The sequence below is a fragment of the Cherax quadricarinatus genome, chromosome 6 (genome assembly GCF_038502225.1).
Source record: "Cherax quadricarinatus isolate ZL_2023a chromosome 6, ASM3850222v1, whole genome shotgun sequence".
Classification (NCBI taxonomy): Eukaryota; Metazoa; Arthropoda; class Malacostraca; order Decapoda; family Parastacidae; genus Cherax; species Cherax quadricarinatus.
The window spans coordinates 13,382,445-13,408,545 of NC_091297.1; the positions used below are offsets into that span (position 1 = coordinate 13,382,445).

The 26,101-nt window shown below is 38.5% G+C and overlaps 1 protein-coding gene across 7 annotated transcripts in view; it reads right to left on the reverse strand.

The window, feature by feature from the left end:
- Ptpmeg2 (Protein tyrosine phosphatase Meg2) overlaps positions 1-24,727 on the reverse strand; it is a 775,124-nt gene extending 750,397 nt beyond the window's left edge. For 3 of the 7 annotated variants that reach the window (XM_070080441.1, XM_070080432.1, XM_070080408.1), the window contains exon 1: positions 24,611-24,682. Coding sequence is in view for 2 of the 7 variants with exons in the window: in XM_070080395.1 (XP_069936496.1) it covers positions 24,611-24,643 (33 nt within the window). In the remaining 5 variants the exon portion in view is untranslated. Of the gene's footprint in view, positions 1-24,610 lie in introns of all 7 variants that reach the window. The other 4 variants (XM_070080395.1, XM_070080413.1, XM_070080421.1 and 1 more) reach the window with 4 other exon arrangements.
- Positions 24,728-26,101: the final 1,374 nt, after the last annotated feature.

Here is a 26,101-nt window from a genome sequence, read left to right on the forward strand (position 1 = left end):
AATTCTAGCGCCCTCAAATCTAGTGAGAGAAAGCTGGTAGGCCTACATATGAAAGAATGGGTCTATGTGGTCAGTGTGCGCAGTATAAAAAAAAATCCTGCAGCACACCTTGCGTAATGAGAAAAAAAAAACTGACCGTGTTTTTGGATTAAAACAGCGACTTTGCACTGTATTTTTGTATGGTATTTATTGTTGTATTTTAGTTTTCCTGGTCTCATTTTATAGAATGGAAGACATATTACAGAAATTGAGATGATTTTGACTGGTTTTACAAAGAAAACTACCTTGAAATTGCACTCAAAGTAGCAGAAATGTTCGATTTTTACCAAAGTTCAAAAGTAAACAAATCATGCTATGCATCCAATATACGTCAACTGGTGAGTCTAATATTCTTTCACAAGTGCGCTGATAATATTCATACCATTTCTACACCAATGCAGTAGTCTGCATAACAGTAAATCTTCTATTTTTTTGTGAGAATAAAAATTCAAAGTGGAAAGCAAAAGGATGTAAGAGGGGCCTGGAGACGTGACTAATGAACAGAGGAAATGTTATTTCAGTGCCAGGAATGTCTTTCTTGTTTATTCTGGACCCTATTCGGAAATTGGCATCTTTTGAAATTTGTGTGAAATTGGCAAAATTGCTAAATTCTGACCACTGTATTGGATAGTTGAAATCGGTAAATGGGTGGTTTCTTGTACTCATTCGATAGAAAAAATGGAGTTCTAGCGAAATAGTTATGATTTTTGTCGACAAGTACACTGGAATTGGCCGAAAATAGGGCTCAAATTGGGCAAAATTGCCGATGAGTAAACATTGTCGAGACCGCTAACTTCGCGAGAGCATAATTCTTTAAGTTTTCCATCAAATTTCATACTTTTGGTGTCATTATGATCGGGAAAAGATTCTCTATCTTTTCACAAGAAAAAATTATTTTTTTTTTTTTTAAATTTGGCCGACCCTGAGAACAAGTCTCTGAGAGGGCTTGTCGACCCTGAAAGGGTTAATCAACCCCTGATGGAAGCTATTGTCATGGAAAGTAACAGGTACTTTAATTATAAAATGACAAATACAATGGTTTCACTACAGTCATGACTACACCGGTGGAAGGAGACAAATGTGTTTTTTGCCACAATAATGCTTACACTACATGTGTATAAGCATAGTATCACATCATGCTGGTCCACAGACCTCCTAATTTCTACCCCATCCTTCAGTAACATTATCCCAGTCAACAGATTTCTCCTGCTGTTATGTATGCTACACTTCTCTGACAAAACAAGGCCTGACAGAATCGACAGATTATACAAGATTAGGAGTGTTTTTATGAATATGAAACAAAAGTTCAGTAGTATGTAATTTTATCCATTCAAGAATCATGTTACTGATGAGTCTTTGATTCTGTTCAAAGGTAGACCATCATTCCAGCAATATATACCGAGCAAGAGGAAACGCTTTGGTATCAAGTTGTTTGTGCTTTGTGAATGTGACAATGGTCTTGTACTGGATATAACTGTGTACATGAGAAGCAAAACATTGAAAGAAACCAGTAAGTCATTGGGTATCTCGGGTAATGTGGTGAGAACAATGATGGAACCATATCTTGGTAAGGGGCATACATTATACACTGATAACTGGTACATGAGCCTCTTACTCAGTGATTTCTTGCAAGTGAATGTGAGAGACGTGTGGAACAGTGCATTCAAATTGTAAGCATATACCCAGGTTCAACACAGGCACTTGCAGTGGTGAGGTGCAGACGTTTGCTGCCACTGACATTATGGTGGCATTACGGTAGCATGACAAACGAGATGTCACACTGTTGACATCCATTCACCATAACGAAATGAAAGACAGTGGCAAGGTAGACAGAGTGACCCATGAACCTAACCTATTCTAAAACCTGCGACTGTGCTTGACTACACACTCAATGTGTGTTTGGTGGACAAATGTGACATGCAAATTGGGTTTGCTGATTGTGTTCGCAAGAGTTATAAGTGGTACATGAAACACTTCTCCCATCTCACGGACATTTCCATACAAAATGCATATATGTACCAAACGAAGACCAGCAACAAACCACCGTATGGTGAACTTTCTTTGTTGTCAGACAACTAATATTCCAGTACCAGGTCACACCACCTGAAATACAAAACTGCCCATGAAATGATCACCATATACCCTCTTATTTGGGGCAGCATGGTGATCATTTCTTAATACAACTTCCTCCAGCTAAGAAGAAATGGACTCGGAAGAGACATTCTATCTGTGCACATACAAAAAGACGCCCACAAAAACATAGAGACACTCGTTTTATGTGTGAAGTGTGTAACACACCATGTTTCAAAGAGTTCCACAGACATCAACAGTTCTAGGAACATATCCAGTGACTGTACATATATACAGCCTCTCCTCACTTAGCGACGTACTTGTTTACTGACTGCTCGGACTTACAACCAGCTCTCCAACCAGCATGCAAACCTATGTATGTTAGAGCTGAGTTCCTCTATTCTTTTTATTACAGTATACAGTACACTACTGTATAAACATTTAAAATATACTAAAAATGTTATAAATGGTGCAAAGGTGGCATTAAAAAATATCTAAAGATGGCTGACACAAACCCACTACCAGTACAGTATGCTGCTTGCTTAACACCCAATTCCCTACTGACCTACTCTTATGATCGGAGCCCTGTCATCAAGTGAGAAGAGGCTGTATATAAAACAGAACAGTATTATGGAACATTTTTACCTGTTTGTGTAAACAGGTTTTGTACACAATATACTGATGACAACATTAGTGCGGATGTGTTGAATACAAGGGGGTATATATACATAATGAATTATATTGGTCTCACAGGCCATACAAGTTACCTGGAGTTTACCTGGAGAGGGCTTCAAAGGTCAATGCTCCCGTGGCCTGGTCTGACATCAGGCCTCCTGGTGGATTTTGTCACGTATTTTGTGCGCTATTATACCATGGTCGCACCAGTTGAAGGCTTTCGCAAAATCTATGTATACATCTGCATTTTGTTTATCCTCTAAAGCATCCAGGACCTTGTCATAATGGTCCAGTAGCTAGGACAGATAGGAGTGACGTGCTCTAAACCCATGTTGCCCTGGATTGTGTAACTGATAGGTATCTAGGTGGTTGGTGATCTTACTTCTTAGAACCCTATCAAAGATTTTTATGATATGGGATGTTAGCGCTATCAGTCTGTAGTTCTTTGCAATTGCTTTACTGCCACCTTTGTGGAGTGGGGCTATGTCTATTGTTTTTAGTGACTGTGGGATGACTCCTGCATCCATGCTCCCTGTCTATAGAATGCTGAAGGAACATGACAGGGGCTTCTTGCAGTTCTTGATGAACATGGAGTTCCACGAATCCAGGCCTGAGGCAGAGTGCATGGGCATATCATTAACTGCCTTTTAGAAGTCTTGTGGTGTTAGTATAATTTTTGAAGTGACCAAATTTTGAGTCTCAGTCATAAAAAATTAATTTAGATTGTCAACCCTGAGTCTGGTTAATGGATCACTGAACACAGAGTCATATTAGGACTTTAGTATCTCACTCATTTCTTTGCTGTCATCTGTGTAGGTCCCATCTCGTCTAAGCAGGGGTCCAATACTGGATGCTGTTTTTGTCTTAGATTTGACATAAGAAAAGTAGTAGTTTGGGTTTCTTTCAGTTTCATTGATGGCTTTTTAAGTTTTTCCTGAGATTCTTGTCTCCGGTAAGATTCTTTAAGCTTAAGTTCAATATTTGCTATTTCTCTGAGCTGTGCCTCCCTCTGTATTTCAGATATACTGGCCCCTTTCAGCAGCTCTGTGATTCTTCACCTTCGCTTGTATGGGGAGCATCTCTCTCTAGTTTACATCTTCTCTTTCTTTTTCTTAATGGAATGTGCCTTGAGCAGACCTCAAGTGCCACAGAGTTAATTTTTTCTAGGCAAAGGTTCACATCCATGTTGATTAGGATATCTTCCCAGCTTGTTTCATTTAGCACATGGTTGACTTGTTTCCAGTGTATATTTTTGTTACTGAAGTTGAATTTTGTGAAGACACCCTGAAAACTGATCACATTTTTCTGGTCAGAAGCCCTGCGCATACATGACTGTACCTCTATGTTGTGATCTGAGTGTACATGCATTGTCTTTGATATGGTTATAGTACATATCAGATTGTTGTTAGTGAAGATGAGGTCCAGTGTATTTTCTAGTCTTGTAGGCTCTATTATTTGCTGGTTTAAGGTGAATTTGGTGCAGAGATTTAATAGCTCGTGTGTGTGTGAATTTTCATCTGAGCTGCCTCCTGGAGTTATGTCTGCTAAAACATTATTTGCTACACTCCTCCATTTTAGGTGTCTCAGGTTGAAAAAATCCCCAGCAGCAAGGTGTTTGGGGAAGCGTATAATCCTTCGTGATACCGCCGCGCTTATCGCGAAAAATTTTGTTTCGCATAACGCCAAAACTCATCACCGCTTTTCACCAGACGATCCAATGTGCGCTCTTAGCCAGCTCACATAAAGCCGCTGGTGGCATTGTTGTCAGCCCCGCTCACAACATCCAAGCATAACGGAAACATTTGACATACAGTGCTTTTTGGTGATTTTATCTGCCAAATACGCATCATAAAGCCCCAAGAGGCTTTGAAAGCAACTCCACAGCAGCAATAAGGCAGTAGGAATTACAATAGATGAGTTGAAAGAGACTACTGATAAGAAGGAAAGTGGAGGCGTATCGCTACCTGGCCAGGTTAAAAAGAAATCTAAACCAACCATCGCACTATTGTAAGTGAAATAGAAAAAAATCAAGGAAGCTGTTCTGCATAGTTGTTTAACTGTGTTTTTCGAAAACAGAGACTCATGAGCAGAAGATGTTGAGAGACTCTATTGTGTGGATAAAACTAAAAACAGTTACAGCAGGAGATAAAGGTTTCAGTTGTATCATGTTGTACAATAGGGAAGTTGGTATGAGTGATTTGAATGGTATCAAAGTTTTTCCGCAACTTAGTGATGATGTGATGGGAATTCTGTATACAGCAAAGGTTATTTGAGAGATTGGAGAAGCGAGTGGCATGCTATATAGTGTGATATGGTATGGTGAGGCTTAGCCTGACACCACACAAAGCAGCTGGAAAATATGTGTGTGAATTCAAGGAGTACATAGATGGTGAAGGACTGAAACCTGGAACAAGTGTTTAATTGTGATGGGCAGGCCTGTTTTAAATAGAAAAGGCAGACCTATGTTTAATATATATAGCAAGGTACCAGGGATATGCTTGGTGAAAGATAAAATACTTGCTGATGTAATTCAATGTTTTTATTAGTGTATCACTCTTGAAACCTCCCAGACTGTTCAGGCAAAAGAATGTCTCATGAGAATTTGTGTGTGCTGTGGAGGGCAATAGCATAAGTATGGGTCACTAGGCACTTTTCATGATCAGTTACACCATATTGTTCCCAAATGCAGGATTAATGAACTGAAAAGAAATTAGAACTTAAGGTCTTGGTAAGAACAATGCCCTGGTCATCCTATTAGTAGATTTTGGCAGAGCCACTTTTGTTGGGGACATGAAATTATTATGTGGAAGTTGCCTCCTAATACTACCTTCCTGTTTCATGGACCAAAGTAGCACATTGGTGGTAAATCCAAAAACTGCACACAAAGTCTGTTTATGTGCTTATAAGACCTTCAGAAACTGCACTGACTCAAGAGAAATATAGTATAATTTCTTAATATCCTTGATCAGTAAACCTTGCAGTAAGGGCTGGGAGGGAGTGACTACAAGACCTCCTGAACTCTGCTTTAAGAAACTGTAATAGAATGTAGACAAAAGGGATTTTAATATTTGGAGGCTAACCCTGAGAGGATTTATGCCAGTTGAGGAATCCATTGTGGCATTGGGAAAGTCCTTGGGGTTGGGAGTGGTAAGAGTGATGTAAAGAGTTGGTGGAGTGGAGGACAATGAAGACTTAACCACTGATGAAAGCTTTCTGAGGATCACCTCACAGCAATGAGGCACCTGAGGAAACTGGTCTAGAGGAGGGTAGAGAAATGTGAAGATGTTTACTGTGGCAACACAAGGAAATTCTGTGCAAAGTGGCTTAGAAGTGCAAAACTTCTACATAGGTGTAATCACCTCACACAGCTATTGGGTAAGTCAAAAGTAGTAAACCTGTACACTGACAATGTTAGGAAATTTTAGGAAGTTTATAAGGAACTGATGAGGCACAGCCACTAAGATATGCAAAGTAGTGATCCAGTGACTGAAGCAACCTGTGGGTATTAAAAGAAGGGAAGTAACTCCAGTAGTGTGACTCCACACTTGTCTGGTGTTTTAGCAGACTTTCTTCTAAAACACCAACACTCTTCTCTCTCCTCTCCCATCCCATCAGTCTGTCACCAGAAACTTCAACAGGTGGCACATGTAATTGTGCATGCTTTTTCAGTTTAAAGTGGTATTAAAAATTAATATCATGTGATAAATTTTTTTTTTTCTTCATACTTTTGGGTGTCTTGTAACGATTAATTTGATTTCCATTATTTCTTATGGAAAATTCATTCGCATACCAACTCATTCAAGATAACATGAGTTTCTCCTAGTGCACGATTAGTGTCTGATATGGGGTCCACTGTAGAGGACCTCGGCGTTATCAGTGCAATGCCCGATATTGGCCACCCGATTTCTCACTGCCAGCTGTAATTATCCCCAGTGCCAGCCAATACGAGAGCGCCGTATCTGGCGCTAGAATAATCACTTAAGTAATATTAAAATGTCTCTTATTTTAGGTTAATATAGACATTTTCATTAATCCATCTATGACATTTTCCAAAAATTATATATAGAAACATTGTTATAATATAGCATACATGAGTAAGGTCACAAATAAAATATGCACACTTATATGCTATCTAGTGGTGAGTGTCAGTTAATCAAATGAGGGAGGGAGGAGGGTGTAGGATAAACATTACGCTTTTCTGATTCAGTGTTAGAGAAAATCAGACCTTGGCGTTTGTCCAGTCACTGCCCTCTCATAAGCCTTTGTTTATAATTAAATGCGACTATTCATTACTTCCTGCTGCAATGCCATCTAAAGGTAGTTGTTAGAAATGACAAACTCAAATGAACACAGGAGTGGTCATGTGTAATAATATACTTTCTGTGCAGGCCTAGGTGTTTAGCACGCAAAAATCTGCCATCTACCAAGGCTACCCACACTCTAATTCCTAACAAACACTACTCACCTCTCAGACTACATTAAGACCATAACAGCTGCTATGCAATGAATGTACTGTAGTAAAGACAAAGAAGTAAAGTAACCCCAGATAGGTTTGATAATTGAAGTCTTATGAGGTAAATTCTCCCACTTTCCTCTCCTCACTTTAACAGCACCAAGAGTCTTCAATAAAGGTATAATGTCTATTTATCATTAACCTTCAGGTTCCCAGAGGATCAACTGCCTACTCAGGTCCAAACCAGATCTACGCCATGGTCTCAGCTTCACTCTGATAAACCAAAGAGTGGTAATTCTAAATGAGATAAGAGAGTAACATGTGTGCGGTAAATTATAAAACAACCTGCAGCACTGGTATAATGAGAGAAAAACTTGAGACCATGATTCCGATAAACAAATGACTTCTGTAGTCTTTTCAGATGCCTTTAGTTGTGAGATTTGTGATTTGTCCATTTGTAGAATGAACACATAGTCACAGAAATAGAGATACTGACCATAGCAATTTAAATAGTTAAATTGAGCCTGAAGTATAAATGTTAAATTCTTTAATACAAACTATGAGTAAACAAACGATCTCACATCAAGCCTAATACTAGAACAGCTGGTATCTTAATATACATTCACAAATGGTAGTTATATTATACAATTATTTTACATGATACAACAGAAAATCCATTCCAGAAGCTTCGTCAGTCAAAATCCAGAATGGACAAAAACCGAAATTATATTTTCCATAAGAAATAATGTAAACCCAATTAATCCTTTCCAGATACCTAAAAATATTAACAAAAAATACATTTTATAGAGAATAACTACATTTTTACATACAGAAAACAATGAAAAATAAATATAAATAACTAATTTTAATGGATAAATGAACATTTAAATCACTATTACATACCTTTATTGAAGACTTGTTGGCCACTCACATCCAACCCATGGACTTCCCCAAAGCTACAATAGATTCCACAACAGGCATAGGGTTGCCAAGTTTACACTAACTTATATTAAGTTAGTAATATAACTAGGCATTAAAAAATACAGTAAAAAGTAAAATACATACACAGTACATTCATTAATTACCTTAAAATACAGCTCCCAACTCGAACAATCATGTAAGTGTATTATTTTAAGTGCTTCTGTAAGTGCATTTTTGGGGGTCTGAAACGGACTAATCTAATTTACATTATTCCTTATGGGAACAAATTCGTTCGGTAACGGCACTCGAACAGCCTTCTGGAACGGATTATGGCCCAAACTCGGGGTACCACTGTATTTGTAGTCTTAATGTAGGGCAAGAAGTGAGTAGTAGGTAGGTAGTAGGTAGTGTAGGTAGCTGGCAGATGTAGGTATGCAGTCTTCCTGGCTACATACCTACACCTACCTACATAGCTACAAGATATTTAATGTGGCCCAGGGCCACATTATTACCATTGACATACCATATTCACTGAGTTTAATCATTTCTAACAACTACTTTTAGATGCCATCATAAACAAAGGGAGAAGTAATGAATAATTCATGCTATTATGTATTATGTATTAAGGGAGGTGACTGGGCTAATGTAGATTCATACACATTTTCTCTGGTGCTGGACCAGAGAAAACGTAATGTTTTCCCTCCAATCAGCTACCACCCCTCCATAGCATATAAACATTGTATGTTTATATGCTATGTAACATGTTTCTTATATAATTTTGAAGAAAATATCATAGCCAGATTAATGAAAATGTCTATATAAACATAAAATATGAATTTGATGTGCACAAGAGTGATTATTATTATGTGCTAGTATTATTACTATGGCGTTAAGACTAGAGGGACATTCTTATTGAATGAGTAACAAAGGCAGACAGAGTCATGAACGTGTAAGTTTATTCAAGTATACACAAATATAGTTACATAGATTATCATACATAGCAGTATATGTGTAGAGAACCTAGGATAAAAAAAAAAGTCAGACAGTGAGCGGCAGCGTCCTGTGGCAGGCGGACGAGTCTGGTACTGACAATTTCCGAGCAGATGTGCGAAACCCAGGGTAAATTTCAAACAAAAAAAGTGGTCGAAATCCGAGTTGTATGATATCCTCGGACAAAATCCAGGGTTCCACGTATTAGAAAAGAAAATTGTGTAAAAAAAATTAAGTGTGGCATGCACAGCAGTCGCCGATGTTGCCACCAGCCAGTCATTCAGTATAAACTTCACACCTCTATATCTCAGTAAGTACTGATGGGATTTTTTTTTTATTTTATTACCTATAGAAAATTATAATCTTTTATTCTATAAGAATTGTTTTTTTAATTTTTGCATACAGCATAAATTTCAGATCAGGGGTCTGGACAATGAAAGGATTAAATGGCACCAATAAAAATAAATCTCAGATGAAACAGACTGTACTGGGTTATCCTAAGTGGCTAACTTCAAGTTTAACCCTTTGACTGTCGCAACCCCCAATCCTGAGGTGTCTCCTGGTGTCGCAAAATTTAAAAAAAAAAAAATTATTTTTTCTTATGAAATGATAGAGAATCTTTTCCCAATTGTAATGACACCAAAAAAACGAAATTTGATGGAAAACTGACGGAATTATGCTCTCGCGAAGTTAGCGACCTCGGCGCTGTTTACAAATCGGTGATTTCGCCCACTTTGAGCCCTATTTTCAGCAAATTCCATTATTCCAGTCACCCAAACTCATAGCTATTTCTTTTGAACTCCATTTTTTCTATCGATTGAGTACACGAAACTGCTCATTTACCGATTTCAACTACCTAATAATGTGGTCAGAAATTTGCAATTTGGCCAATTTCACGAAAACTAAAAAATATGACAATTTCAAAATAAGGTCCAGAATGAACAATGCAGACATTCCTGGCTCTAAAATAACATTTTCTTTGCTCATCAGTCATGTCTCCAGGCCCCTCTAATATTACTCTTGCTTTCTATTTTGAATTTTTATTCAAACAAAAAATAGAAGACTTACTATTAAGCAGACTACTGCAATATTGTAATAATTGTATAAATAACATCAACCCATTCATGACTGCATATCAGAATGGCTAGTTGGACATTTATTGGACAATGGCATCATTTGTTTACTTTTGAACATTGGCAAAAGTCAAACATTTCCCGTACTTTGAGCTCCATTTCTAGGTTCTTTTTATAGTAAAATCAGTCAAAATCACCTCTATTTCTATAATATGTTTTGCATTCTATCAAATGAGACCAAGAAAACGAGAATACAACCATAAATACTATACGAAAATAGACCACAAAGTCGGCATTTTAATTAAAAAAAAAACGGTCGGAGTTTTTTTTTTCTCATTATGCACTGCGTGCTCCAGGATTTTTTTTTATATGGTGCACACTGACCACACAGACCCATTCTCTCACATGTGGGCCTACCAGCTTTCTCCTGCTTGATTTGAAGCCGCTAGAATTTATGAGTATATATACGTCAAACACGGTACCTCGTAAGACGTATATATACGGCCGCGACAGTCAAAGGGTTAAAATCCGAGCAAAATTTTATCTGGTAGTTCTCGAATCATCTTTGAAGGTAAAGTTTGGTGTCTACTGATAGACAATAATTGATTAGAATTGTGGTGGAAAAGCACAGCCAGTATAAAAACCTTAATATCAAATACTAACTCTCAATGTTTACTTTATTCCCAGGTCAGAACCCCATTTATTTATTTATTTATTTATTAATTTGAACATGATACAGAGAAGTACAAGGAATACAATTTTTAAAGTGCAGCATGCCAAAGCCCCTTGTATGCAGAGCATTATGGGCAGGCTTAAAATTAACTTAAGATTAACTAAGCAATGATATATTCGGTGGTACAAAAATTATTGTAAAACAGATAACAATTTAGTACAAATAAGTATTACAAAGACGGGTCATATGGTCATTTACTGTGTTGCTGTGTAATCAGTAGAATGGAGTATTCTGTAAGGTAATGAAGTTAAATAGTAACAAAGTTTGACTGGGTCACAGGTTGACATTTGAGATACAATAATGAGATACAATTTATGAGATACAATTGTTCAGTATTTATTTAGTTGTGGGTGAGTAAGTGATTTTTGAAGAGAGACTTGAATTTATAAACAGACAGTGTTTCTTTTATATTCACAAGTAATGAATTCCAGATTTTAGGGCCTTTTATGTGCACTGAGTTCCTGCATAGCATGAGATGGACACAAGGAACATCAAAGAGTGATCTGTGCCTTGTGTTATGGTCATGTGTTCTGTTGAGGTTGGTAAGGAGATGTTTGAGGGTAGGGTTTATGTCAGAGTTAAGTGTTCTATGTATGTAGTAGGTGCAGTAATAAGTATGGATGTTTTGTACTGTGAGTAGGTTTAGAGTTTTGAATATTGGTGGAGTGTGCTGTCTGTAGTGGGAATTTGTTATCATTCTGACTGCAGCCTTTTGTTGGGTGATTAGAGGTCTGAGATGGTTTATTGTTGTTGAGCCCCATGCACAAATTCCATAGGTGAGATAGGGGTAAATAAGTGAGTGATATAGGGCTAGGAGGGCTGACTGTGGCACACAGTACCGTATCTTCGATAGTATGCTTACGGTCTTGGAAATGTTTTTGGAAATTTGTTGTATATGTGATTGAAATTTGAGTCTATTATCAAGGTGGATTCCTAAGAATTTTCCCTCTGTGCATTTTGTGATAGGTGATCCATTTATCATTATGTTAAGAGACACATCTGTAACTCTGTTACCAAACTGAATGAAGTGGGTTTTGTCAATGTTTAGAGTAAGTTTGTTGGTCCTCATCCAGGTTCACATTTTCTGTAATTCGGTATTTACAGTATTTGTTAGCATGACTGGGCTCAGGTGAGATTAGACTTATGTAGTGTCATCTGCAAATAGTGTGGGTTTGAGTAGTTGCGATGCATTTGGTAGGTCATTTATGTATATGAGAAAGAGAAGAGGGCCTAGGACACTTCCCTGTGGGACACCAACTGTAATTGGCTGTGCGGAAGAGTTTGCCCCATTTGTGTACACATATTGGCTTCTGTTGCTGAGGTATGACTTTAGGTAGTTGAGGGAGTGCCCTCTTATACCATAGTGCAACAATTTTATGTGGAGCAAGTCATGGTCAACTCTCTTATACCATAGTGCAACAATTTTATGTGGAACAAGTCGGGGTCAACTGTATCAATGTAAGTCAATGAAAATCCCCAGTGGGACTTCTTTTTTTCTCTATTGCTGTATAAATATGTTCTAGCATGTGGATAATAGCATCATTAGTATTTTTATTAGGCCTGAACCCAAACTGACAGGGGTTGAGTATGTTGTGGGAGATGAGGTAGGAATAGATTCGCTTATGGATTAATTTTTCAAAGATTTTAGAGAGAGGGTGTAAGTTGGATATTGGCCTATAGTTATTCAAGTCTGTGTGGTCTCCTCCTCTATGGATTAGGGTGACCCTTGCTATTTTGAGAACTGTAGGAAAGGTAGAGGATTCAATGGATTTGTTAAAGAGTGTTGCAATGATTGGTGATAGCACCTGTGACACTTTTTTGTATATAATGGGTGGTAAGGTATTTAAATCTCCATTATTGTTTTTTAGTTTGTTGATAATAAGGGAGACTTCAGTTGGGTTAGTCGGAGCTAGGAACAGTGTGCTCGGGTAGTTGCCAGTGAGGTAGTCATTGGGTGGGGTATCTGAGCTTGGGATTTTATTGGCAAGGTTTTTTCCTATAGTGGAGAAGAAATCATTGAGTCTGTTTGCTGTTTCAGTAGGTGGGAATTGAGGTTCATCTGGTTTTGTTAATTCAATTTCGCTATTTCGTGTTATCTTTTTTGTTCCTAGTATTTCTGATAGGGTTTTCCAGGTCTTTTTTATGTCACCTCATAAGTTGGATAATCTGTTCTCATAATACAATTTTTTAGCCCTTCTTATCAGGCTGGTTAGGATTGACGAGTAACGTTTTGTTTGGTCTCTGGTTGTGGCCCATTCTGTACTGTTTTTCGTATAGGTGCTTTGTATTTATGGATTTCAGGATACTGGGTGTTAGCCAGGGACTATTCAGTCTCTTCGCAGTCATCTGTTTAGTTTTTTTAGGGCAGTGCTTGTTATAGAGGTATTGGGTCTTTTTTAGAAAATTATTAATACATTCGTCAATATCTGTATAGATTTCTAGCTCAGTGTGCCAGTCAATGTTTGTCACTGCTGCTGTGAAGTTATTGATAGCTGCCTCATTGTGAAGTCTGAAAGTGACTTTAGTAGTGTCTAGGGGTAATTTGCCAAGGTTTGTTATGAGGAAGGTAGGGTAATGGTCTGTGGTATTATCTGTGATAATGCCTGATCTTAACCCTTTCAGGGTCCAAGGCCCAAATCTGGAGTCACGCACCAGTGTCCAAGAATTTTCAAAAAAAAAATTTGTTATTTTTTCTTATGAAATCGTAGAGAATCTTTTTGTGAAGGTAATAAAACAAAAAGTACGAAATTTGGTGGAAAATTGACGAAATTATGCTCTCGCGAATTTTGATGTGTCAGCGACATTTACGAATCGGCGATTTTGCCGACTTTGACTCCCATTTTAGGCCAATTACATTATTCCAATCAACCAAATTCTTAGTTATTTCACTAGTATTACTTCTATTTTATCGATTGAGCACAAGAAATCGCCAAGTCAACTGTTTCAACTACAAAATAAAGTGATCGGAAATTGTTAATTTGGCCAATTTAACAGAAAGTTCAAAATATTCCAATTTCAAAATAGGGTCCAGAATAAACAATGTAGGCATTCCTGGCACTAAACTAACGTTTCCTCTGTTCATTAGTTATGTTTTGAGGCTTTACAAATAAATTCCATTTTGATTTTTTATTCACATAATGAATTTTTATTCACACCAAAAAATAGAAGATTTACTGTTATGCAATACTGTAATAATTGTATAAATATCATCACCATATTTGTGAATGTATATTAGACCCACCAGCTGACGTGTATTAGACATGTGAGGTCGTTTGTTTACTCTTGAATATTGGCAAAAATTTAACATTTCCGCTACTTTGAGCTCAGTTTCAAGCCATTTCCAGTGCTAAAACCAATCAAAATCATCTCTATTTCTGTAATATGTCTTCCATTCTATCAAATGAGACCAAGAAATCGCAAATACAACTATAAAAAACATACGAAAAAACACTGCAAAGTTGCTGTTTTAATCGAAAAATCATGATTTAAGTTTTTTTCTCTCATTATACACAGTGTGCTGCAGGATCTGTTTTATGTGGTGCACACATACCACATAGATGTATTCTCTCATATCTAGGCCCAAATGTACCACTCACAGTTTATCAGAGTGAGCTGAGCTCATGGCGTAGATCTACGGTTTGGACCCTGAACGTAAAGCCGTAGATCTACGGGACGGACCCTGAAAGGGTTAAGGGGGATATGGTGTTGTCCAGATGTGGTCTAGTAGGGAAACACTAGTCTCTAACTCTTGAAGGTTTTGTTACTGTTGGTAGCAACATGCAGTTACTCATAGTGTTTGTGAATTCAGTAAAATGTGGGTCTTGGACTTGTAGGAGATTTATAATGAAGTCACCTGAGAGTAGTAAGTGATCTTTGTTCATGCGTGCATCAGTTATCATACTTCCTTGGTTTTCACTAAAACGGCTAATGTTTGACTGTGGTACTCTGTAGATGTTTATCACTGTGAGAGGTTTTTGTAGGTATTTGGATTTAGCTATTATATATTCCCCATGTTCATCCCTTGTGCAAGTATTAGTGATACATTCTAGTTGGTCTGAGTAGTATATAGCTGTGCTATACACTATACACTATCACATCTCCAAATCCATAACAGGAAGTGCTTCTCTATCACAAAAAAATTACATTTATCAACATATTAACCATAATAAAACAATGAAAATAATAATGCCAGTGAACCAGTGACCCAACCTTGATTGGTCACTGACAAGTTCCTCGCACTGCCACCATGTGTTATCGGTCACCACTTCCTTGATGCAATATCATGTGCTTTCACCCTCAACCATAATGAATCATTATTATTATACATTAGGTTAGGCTGGGGTGGGTTACATTAGTTTTTTGTTTGTGCAAATCGATTTTTGGACACTTTCATTCCAGAATAATGCTAAATTGGGACCCAGAAATAGAGTAAACACTGACCTGGCTAAGTTCAGGATTCTACTAGATGAATATTAAACACCATTCTAAGTTCAGATAGGTAGTTCATTCATGATACTAGTTTTCTTGCATAGTATACACGTCTGCCATCACAAATCCGGCAATCAGACATCTGGTTTCATCAGTTATTTGGCACTAATTTCAGCTAGCATAATTTCAAATTTCCAGGGTCACCACACCAACCTGCTGGTACTGTTTGGTGGCACTACTTGCTGCATAAGTCATTCCAATTTCTTTTTCTCCATTTATTGTTATAACCGGCTTACTTTTAGCCCTAGCAATGGTTCCAACGAATAAAAGAAATGCTTCTCGTTGTGTAAAGCACCTACACAGTACATAGTCCATTAAAAATGAGGTGGCTTTGAAGCCACTGTCGGTTGCTGTGAGCTCAGTCTCGTGATGCAGGGGAATATGCTTTATTATTACGCTAATATCAATACTACAGCTTACTTGCCTATCACAATTAATCTAAAATGACACAATAAACAATATAAATAACATAAAAACATGTTAAATACTCCAGAATGAATAATATTTGGCATAATACTGAGCAGTTCAAAGGAGGTATGAAGAGGATGTGGGACACAAGTACTATTCTCCTATCCCTGTCTTGGAGGCTTATATTTGAGAAAACAGAGTACATGTATAACACAGGGCTGTGATATACACTCATACTGCACCATAAAACTGAAACAAAAAAAAAAGCTATTTTCTCTACACTGATTATCACACACAGTAGCATATGTGTAGAGAACCTAGCATAACCCAAAAAAGTCAAAGCAGCTTATTTCTAGTACCTGGCTTGGGTTAGCCATATATGATTTTTGGTAAATATTATATTCCCAGTTAGGGTAGAAACATTGGGTGTGTTTCTTTACACCTGTTGTCTATGTTCACCGATCAGTAAATGGGTACCTGGGTGTTAGTGAACTGGTGTGGGTTGCATCCTGGGACGCTCACCTAATTTGCCTGAAATACTTAGCATAACAAGGGGCTTTCTATGTAGTAGTATGTCACTTATGTCAGCTAGGCCTGTATACCACGTACATGTATGTGTAGTAAATAAAGATATTATTTTTTTTTTCTCTCAGTTGTTTGTTGGGCTATCTTAATGAAACTTGGGCAATGTATGATGGAAAGATGCTTCTTAACGTACACCAAAAATGAAAGAAATCAGACCATAAATAACAGAGTTCAGTTCTCAGCTATTAGTAGCCGCATAGCGGTATATTTTTGTATGGTTTTTATGGTTGTATTCTCGTTTTTTTGGTCTTATTTGATAGAATGGAAGATATGTTATAGAAATAGATATGATTCTGATTTCTTTCACAAGGAAAAGTACCTTGATATTGCGCTCACAGTAGCGGATGTGTTTGATTCTTTAGCAATGTTCAAGAGTAAACAAATGACATCACCGTCTAATACACAGAGAAAATGTTGTTTTAGTGCAAGGAATGTCTGCACTGTTTATTCTGGACCGTATTTTGAAACTGGCATCTGTTGAAATTTGTGTGAAATTGGCCAAATTGCCAATTTCTGACCACTTTATTAGGCAGTTGAAATTTATTTATTTATTTATTTATTTAGTAATTTGAGCATACATACAGAGGTACAAAAAAATACAGGTAAGAGCAGCATGCCAAAGCCACTTATATGCATAGCATTACGGGCTGGCTTAAAATTAACTTAAGATTAACTAAGCAATGATGAAATCAGTGATAAGACATTATTGTAAACAGATAACTATAAAGCACAAATGAGTATTACAAAGACAGGTCATATGGTTGCATGCATTGCTGTACATTCAGTCGAATGGAGTATTCTGTTAGATTGGGTTTTAGGTTTAACATTTATGTGATATAATTGTGAGAAACATTTATGATATACAATTTATAAGGTTCAGTTATTCAGTATTTATTTGGTTTTGGGTGAGTAAGTGATCTTTGAGAAGAGACTTGAATTTATAAACAGGTAGTGTTTCTTTTATATTTACAGGTAATGAATTCCAGATTTTAGGGCCTTTTATGTGCATTGAGTTTTTGTAGTGCGAGATGGACACGAGGAAAATCAAAGGAGTGATCTGTGCCTTGTGTTATGGTCATGTGTTCTGTTGAGGTTGGCAAGGAGATGTTTGAGGGGAGGGTTAATATCAGAGTTAAGTGTTCTATGTATGTAATAGGTGCAATAATAAGTATGGATGTTTTGTATGGTGAGTAGGTTGAGTGTTTTGAATATTGGTGGAGTGTGCTGCCTGTAGTGAGAATTTGTAATCATTCTAACTGCAGCCTTTTGTTGGGTAATTAGTGGTCTGAGATGGTTAATTGTTGTTGAGCCCCATGCACAAATTCCATAGGTGAGATAGGGGTAAATAAGAGAGTGATATAGGGCCAGGAGGGCTGACTGTGGAGCATAGTACCGTATCTTCGATAGTATGCCTACAGTCTTAGAAATTTTCTTAGAAATTTGTTGTATATGTGTATGAAATTTGAGTCTATTATCAAGGTGGATTCCTAAGAATTTTCCCTCTGTTAGCTTTGTGATAGGTGATCCATTTATCATTATGTTAAGAGGGACATCTGTAGCTCTGTTACCAAACTGAATGAAGTAGGTTTTGTCAATGTTTAGTGTAAGTTTGTTAGTCCTCATCCAGGTAGATATTTTCTATAATTCGGTATTTACAGAATTGGCTAGCGTGACTGGGCTCAGGTGAGAGAAGACGTATGTAGTGTCATCTGCAAATAGTGGGGGTTTGAGTAATTGTGAAGCATTTGGTAGGTCATTTATGTATAGGAGAAAGAGAAGAGGGCCAAAGACACTTCCCTGTGGGACACCAACTGTAATTGGTTGTACGGAAGAGCTTGCCCCATTTGCGTACACATATTGGCTTCTGTTGCTGAGGTATGACTTGAGGTAGTTGAGGGAGTGCCCTCTTATACCATAGTGTGACAATTTTACGTGGAGCAAGTCATGGTCAACTGTATCAAAAGCTTTACGTAAGTCAATGAAGATCCCCAGTGGGACTTCTTTTTTCTCTATTGCAGTGTATATATGTTCTAGCATGTGTATAATAGCATCATTAGTATTTTTATTAGGCCTGAATCCAAATTGGCAGGGGTTGAGTATGTTTTGGGAGATGAGGTAGGAGTAGATTCGTTTATGAATTAATTTTTCAAAGATTTTTGAGAGAGGGTGTAAATTGGATATTGGCCTATAGTTATTCAACTCTGTTTGGTCTCCTCCTTTATGGATCGGGGTGACCCTTGCTATTTTGAGAACTGTAGGGAAGGTGGAGGATTCAATGGCTTTGTTAAAGAGTGTTGCAATGATTGGTGATAGCACTTGTGACACTTTTTTGTATATAAAGGGTGGTAAGGTATTTAAATCTCCTGCCTTGTTTTTTAGTGCGTTGATAATAAGGGAGACTTCGTATGGGTTAGTCGGAGCTAGGAACAGTGTGTTCGGGTAGTTGCCAGTGAGGTAGTCATTTGGTGGGGTATCTGAGCTTGGGATTTTATTGGCAAGGTTTTGTCCTATAGTGGAGAAGAAATCATTGAGTCTGTTTGCTGTTTCTGTTGGTGGGAGTTGGGGTTCATCTGATTTTGCTAATTTTATTTCGCTATTTCGTGATATCTTTTTTGTTCCCAGAATTTCTGATAGGGTTTTCCAGGTCTTTTTTATATCACCTCATAAGTTGGATAATCTGTTCTCATAATACAATTTTTTTGCCCTTCTTATCAGGCTGGTTAGGATAGACGAGTAACGTTTTGTTTGGTCTCTGGTTATGTGACCCATTCTGTACTGTTTTTCATATCGGTGTTTTGTATTTATGGATTTGAGAATGCTGGGTGTTAGCCAGGGACTGTTCAGTCTCTTAGCTGTCATCTGTTTAGTTTTTTTAGGGCAGTGCTTGTTATAGAGGTATTGGGTCTTTTTTAGAAAATTATTAAAACATTCATCAATATCTGTATAGATTTCTAGCTCAGTGTTCCAGTCAATGTTTGTTACTGCTGTTGTGAAGTTATTAATGGCTGCCTCATTGTGAAGTCTGAAGGTGACTTTAGTAGTGTCTTGGGGTAATTTACCAAGAGTTGTTATGAGGAAAGTAGGGTAGTGGTCTGTGGTATTATCTGTAATTATGCCTGATTTTAAAGGGGATATGGTGTTGGTCCAGATGTGGTCAAGTAGGGAAACACTAGTCTCCGTAACTCTTGTAGGTTTTGTTACTGTTGGTAGCAACATGCAGTTACTCATTGTGTTTGTGAATTCAGTAATGTGTGGGTCGTGGTCTTGCAGGAGATTTATATTGAAGTCACCTGAGAGTAGCAAGTGATCTTTGTTCATGCGTGCATCAGTTATCATACTTCCTAGGTTTTGACTAAATTGGCTAATGTTTGACTGTGGAACTCTGTAGATGTTTATCAATGTGAGAGGTTTTTGTAGGTATTTGGATTTAAATTTAGCTATTATATATTCCCCATGTTCATCCCTTGTGCAAGTATTAGTGATACATTCTAGTTGGTCTGAGTAGTATATAGCTGTGCCACCCCCTTGTTGATCTGTCCTACAGTTGTGTATGGCTGTGTAACCAGGAATGGCATAGACATCTGTAGTATCAGGCTTTAGCCAGGTTTCAGTTGTGTAATGATGGACATATTGGCATGCAAGGAATTTAGTAATGCTATGAGGTCATCGTAATGCTTGCTTAAAGATCTGATATTGTAGTTAAAGACAGTTATGTTTTTGTTGGCTCTGAGAAGTGCCTTTGATTGTTCTGCTGTGTAGTAATTACAGTAACTGTTTGATTCATTTAAGTCATTCAATAAGAGGTTGGTATCAGGATCAATGCTTGTAATCATAAGATTTGTAGTGAATCTATAGTTAGAATTAAGTATAAAACAAAGTAAATAGTCTAAAGCTAAAAAAAATAGCACCTGAATTATTTAACAAATGTAAAAGTAATGAGATAAGGTAGTTTTTTTTTTAAAGCTAAAATAAAGGAGACAATATAAAAGGGACTAAAATAATTTGTGGTGAACAAATAAAGTGATGATCAAATAATGGAGCTTGGGAATATGATAGTAGGTAGTACTTTAAAGGTAATTCTTTAAAGTTAGAATTATAATATAAAATTATAATATAAAAGGGGCTAATATAAGTTGTGGTGAACAATAAAGTGGTAATCAAAAAATGAGCTTTGGAATATAATGGCAAAATAGTGAACTTATTACACTTTAGCACCTGAGAATAGACCTTGATTATTTTAACAATTGTGAATATATGAACTAAGGTAGTTATATAAAGCTAAAATAAAGGAAAAAAATATATAAGGGACTAAAATTAAGTAATGGTAAACAAAGTTAAATGGACAGATAGTCACTATGAAATAATATTGGTTTAGGAGTAAGATCTGATTTGTAATATTAAATAAGTTGAGCAGTTTATTGCACAATAAAAAGTAAAAAAATGAGGTAGTTGGTACTAGCTAGCAAAATATAGTTTTGGTACTTCCAAAAAGTAATTGGAATATACACTAATTGCACACACAATAAAAAGTGACTAAAAAAACAAGTAGTGGTAAACAAAATTAAATGGACAGGTAAGAACAATGAATAATATTAATTTGGATTAAGATTTGACTTGTAGCTTAAAATTATGAGCAATTAATAACAGTAAGAAAGAAGTATAAAGTATTGGAGGAAGTGAATGGGCAGTTTCTTGTACTCAGTAGACAGAATAGAATAAGTAAGTTTATTCAGGTATACACAAATACAGTACAGTTGCAGTACATAGATTATCATAAATAGCAGCATATGTATAGAGAACCTAGGATAACCCAAAAAAAGTCAAAGTGACTTATTTCCAGTACCTGGCTTAGGCTTGCCATATATGATTTTTGGTAAATATTTTTTTTTCTCAGTTGTATGTTGGGCTATCTTACTGAAACTTGGGCAATGTATGATGGAAAGATGCTTCTTAATGTACACCAAAGATAAAAATAAAAAACGAATGATAAGTAAGGGAGTCCACCTCTCGGCCATTAGCTGCTGATTTGCAGTATATTTTCGTATGGTTTTTATGGTCGTATTCTCGTTTTTTTTGGTCTTTTTTGATAGAATGGAAGATATATTACAGAGATAGATATGATTTTGATTGGTTTCACGATGAAAAGTACCTTGAAATTGAGCTCAAATTAGCGGAAATGTTTGATGAACTTTGTGCAAGTCAAGCTGGTTAATTTTATTAAGCGTATTCTAACGTAACCACTCTGTAATCCGGCACACTACAGGTCTCAATGATGCAGGATTTGTGATGGAGGACCTGTACCTGTATTTTCTTGTAGAGTACATATACCTGCATTATAGACTAAAATATACAACAGATTACCTCAAAATCAATTATGTACCTCAAAATTTATGAAAGAATACTAAATTTACCATACAGCACATTAATTTTCACATTAAGATATGTTCGGATTTTTAACACACAGGGTTAGCCACCCAGGATAACTTAAAAAAGTCAGTGCATCATCAAGGACTGTCTAAATTCCACTGTGGTACTTCAATCTTGTCCCCCGAGATGAGGACCACAACAGTCAACTAACACCCAGGTACCTACTTACTGCTAGGTGAACAAGGGCAGTAGGTGTCAAGAAATATGCCTAATGTTTTCACCCGTGCTGAGGACTGAACCACGATCTCTCAGTGTGTGAGGCCAGAGAACTGCCTGCCTTTACCTATGATATACCTTTGAGGAGTTCCATGAGATTTTCTACTCCAGGAGACCAGCCATAGGCCAGGCTCATTGGGTACTTGCTTAGTCAACCAGGCTGTCGCTGCTCGTGGTCCGCTGCCCCACATATCCATCACAACCTGGTTGTTCTGGCACCTGCTGAACATATCAGTCAAGTTTCCTCTTTAAGACTTGTACACTTGTCTCAGCAGTGTTTCTTATATCTTCTAATAAGATGTTGAATAGTCTGGGGCCACAGACATTGATATGGTGTTCCCTTATTGTGCCTAGTGCACCCATGCTTTTCACTGGGTATATTTTGCATTTCTTCCCATATCTCTCACTCCATTATGCTGTTATGGTAGAGTGCAGATTTGGGACAAGGCCCTCAAGTACTTTCAGGTACAGGAGGGACCCACTTATAAAGCAGGTTAGGTTCTGGGCTACTGCTGTAAAGCAAAAATCACTGAAAAGTGAAACAGCCTTTTTTCACTTTCAAATGCATATAAAAGGCTGATAACATGTTTACATTATTATATATTAAGTGAGCAAGAGAGCTGGGCCTAAAAAATGCATATACAATACACACAGTACTTACTTCAAAATATTTTCAGGCCTGGTCACAGACCGGGCCGCGGGGGCGTTGACCCCCGGAACTCTCTCCAGGTAAACTCCAGGTCACCCACAAGGAGCAGGTCCCTATCTTGACTTCACCCACAATGAGCAGGTCACTATCTTGACTTCACCCACAATGAGCAGGTCATTATCTTGACCTCACCCACAATGAGCAGGTCACTATCTTGACCTCACCCACAAAGAGGTCACTATCTCGAACTCACCCACAAAGAGCAGGTCACTATCTTGACCTCATCTACAAAGAGCAGGTCACTATCTTGACCTCACCCACAAAGAGCAGGTCACTATCTTGACTTCACCCACAAAGAGCAGGTCACTATCTTGACCTCACCCACAAAGCAGGTCACTATCTTGACCTCACCCACAAAGAGCAGATCACTATCTTGACCTTACCCACAAAGAGCAGGTCACTGTCTTGACCTCACCCACAAGGAGCAGCATGTCACTGTCTTGACCTCACCCACAAGGAGCAGGGCACTGTCTTGACCTCACCCACAAGAAGCAGGTCACTGTCTTGACCTCACCCACAAGGAGCAGGTCAGTCTTGACCTCACCCACAAGAAGCAGGTCACTGTCTTGACCTCACCCACAAGAAGCAGGTCACTGTCTTGACCTCACCCACAAGAAGCAGGTCACTGTCTTGACCTCACCCACAAGAAGCAGGTCACTGTCTTGACCTCACCCACAAGGAGCAGGTTACTGTCTTGACCTCACCCACAAGGAGCAGCAGATCACTGTCTTGACCTCACCCACAAGGAGCAGGGCACTGTCTTGACCTCACCCACAAGAAGCAGGTCACTGTCTTGACCTCACCCACAAGGAGCAGGTCACTGTCTTGACATCACCCACAAGGAGCAGGTCACTGTCTTGACCTCACCCACAAGAAGCAGATCACTGTCTTGACCTCACCCACAAGAAGCAGGTCACTGTCTTGACCTCACCCACAAGGAGCAGGTCACTGTCTTGACCTCACCCACAAGGAGCAGGTCACTGTCTTGACCTCACCCACAAGGAGCAGGTCACTGTCTTGACATCACCCACAAGGAGCAGGTCACTGTCTTGACCTCACCCACAAGAAGCAGATCACTGTCTTGACCTCACCCACAAGAAGCAGGTCACTGTCTTGACCTCACCCACAAGGAGCAGGTCACTGTCTTGACCTCACCCACAAGGAGCAGGTCACTGTCTTGACCTCACCCACAAGAAGCAGATCACTGTCTTGACCTCACCCACAAGAAGCAGATCACTGTCTTGACCTCACCCACAAGGAGCAGGTCACTGTCTTGACCTCACCCACAAGAAGCAGATCACTGTCTTGACCTCACCCACAAGGAGCAGGTCACTGTCTTGACCTCACCCACAAGGAGCAGGTCACTGTCTTGACCTCACCCACAAGGAGCAGGTCACTGTCTTGACCTCACCCACAAGGAGCAGGTCACTGTCTTGACCTCACCCCCACACACAATACAACAAACACCTCTGCAACTAGCAACAGAGCATCATAGCAACAAGTTGAATGGGTATCTTCTACACTTCCCTCACCGACTTTTAGCCATATAAATAACCTTGCATTCGTAATTTTGAGTGTGTAAGCCAAGGATTATCATTACTGAGTGGACGACACTTCAAATCTGGCCTCAAAATTGTGTTAGTCTGCATGAATTTGGCTCAACAATAACAAGAGATCAAGACAGTGAAGAGAGCAGCCACCACCTCGACCCATGTCCTCCCTCACAGACGACCATCAAACCAACAACACAAGTCTTTAGCTCAAGTGTCCTTTCTTGTGTCGAGTATACTTGATAATACTGTCAACTAAGGAGGTTAACTCACCAATTCTTCCTCAGGATGGAGATTTGCTGCCATTTTGGACCATCCTGTCGAGGCAGGGAACTACAAACAGCTGAACATCGTCCCACAGTCGTTCATACAAACACAGACACGTTCTCTCTCTCACACACATTATAGGTACAACTATGTTAGTCTTCATTCACCATAGTATAATGTCGCAGCAGTCCCAGGTAAGACATCTGCTGGAGTGAAACCATCCCACATTCTCTCCCACTCTTTTGACAGACATCTGCCAACATCTCTATCATCTAATATTATTACGGTGTCCCGTATTTCCATTGCTGGCGCACTCAGCTCACACATTGAGGTCCATGGTTCGATCCCCGGTACAAGTAATATGGAAAATTTTCTAGGGTGTTTACCTGTATGTACCTCAACATTATATACATACCAGTAATCTCATTGGGAGACAATCATATTGTTTACCGTAGTCACCCCGTGTAGACATGTGAGAAAACTTAACCACCCCTGGTCGCACCAAGTGGTCCCCTCGACCTCACAATCTTATCCATATCTATCCGAGACCAGTATGGATTGGGTAGCACCCACAAGTACGGTGCTACTAATTAATTGTGGACTGTATAGATTATATTAGTTTAACTGAATGAAGGGGGGGGGTAGGACACACCTGGATACATCCGTCAAGGAAAACATTTGTACATAATCCCACTACTTACCAGATGTTCTCTGGTGGTCACTTGATGTAGCTGGATCACTCGTAACCTATCTAATTATAACATACCACTACTGGCCAGTCTAAGGTTGCTATAACTAGAAGGGTTACTTAACTGTGGGTGATTGATATTCCTCATTTCTTGATTCACCATCTCATTTTCGATGTCCTGCTACACCGACACGATTCTCATTCCAGCAGGACGAGGTATCCGCTGGTTTGTCCTGCTTTAGACGTCGTGACTCAAGGAGTTTCCCTTTCCTCGTCTCGTTAACAACGAGGTCTAACGTGTTCACTCGGAGCAAACGACTTATTTCACTTCACATATTCTCTTAACTTAGCGTTATTATCATTAATTACATTACAATTCACAAGCCGATTTAACGTCTCATAACTATTATACAAACTAGAGGTCACTCCATTAAGATCTGAGACCGATGAGTGCTGATTAATCCAAGGGTAATTTTCCCCAGGACACAGTCCATTGTGACGCGTCAGTCACCCGCTCTTTATCACATTTTTACCACTCTATTACTGTGGTCCCGTAAATCCCGTTCCCTCACTCTCCACCAGGAACAATTACGACACTTCTTATTATGAGATGAGGCCTATATTAATCCTTAGGCCACCGTGAACGTCAATTTCGTGGTTCCATGTTTTCTCAGCTTCCTCACCACCATTCAAAACCATACGCGCCTCCCCCTCCCGCACATCCGCGCATGCGCAAAGGGAACTCTTGGTTCTACTCTTATTTTCAAATACATTTTTGACCCATATAGACACATTAAACACCTATTAGG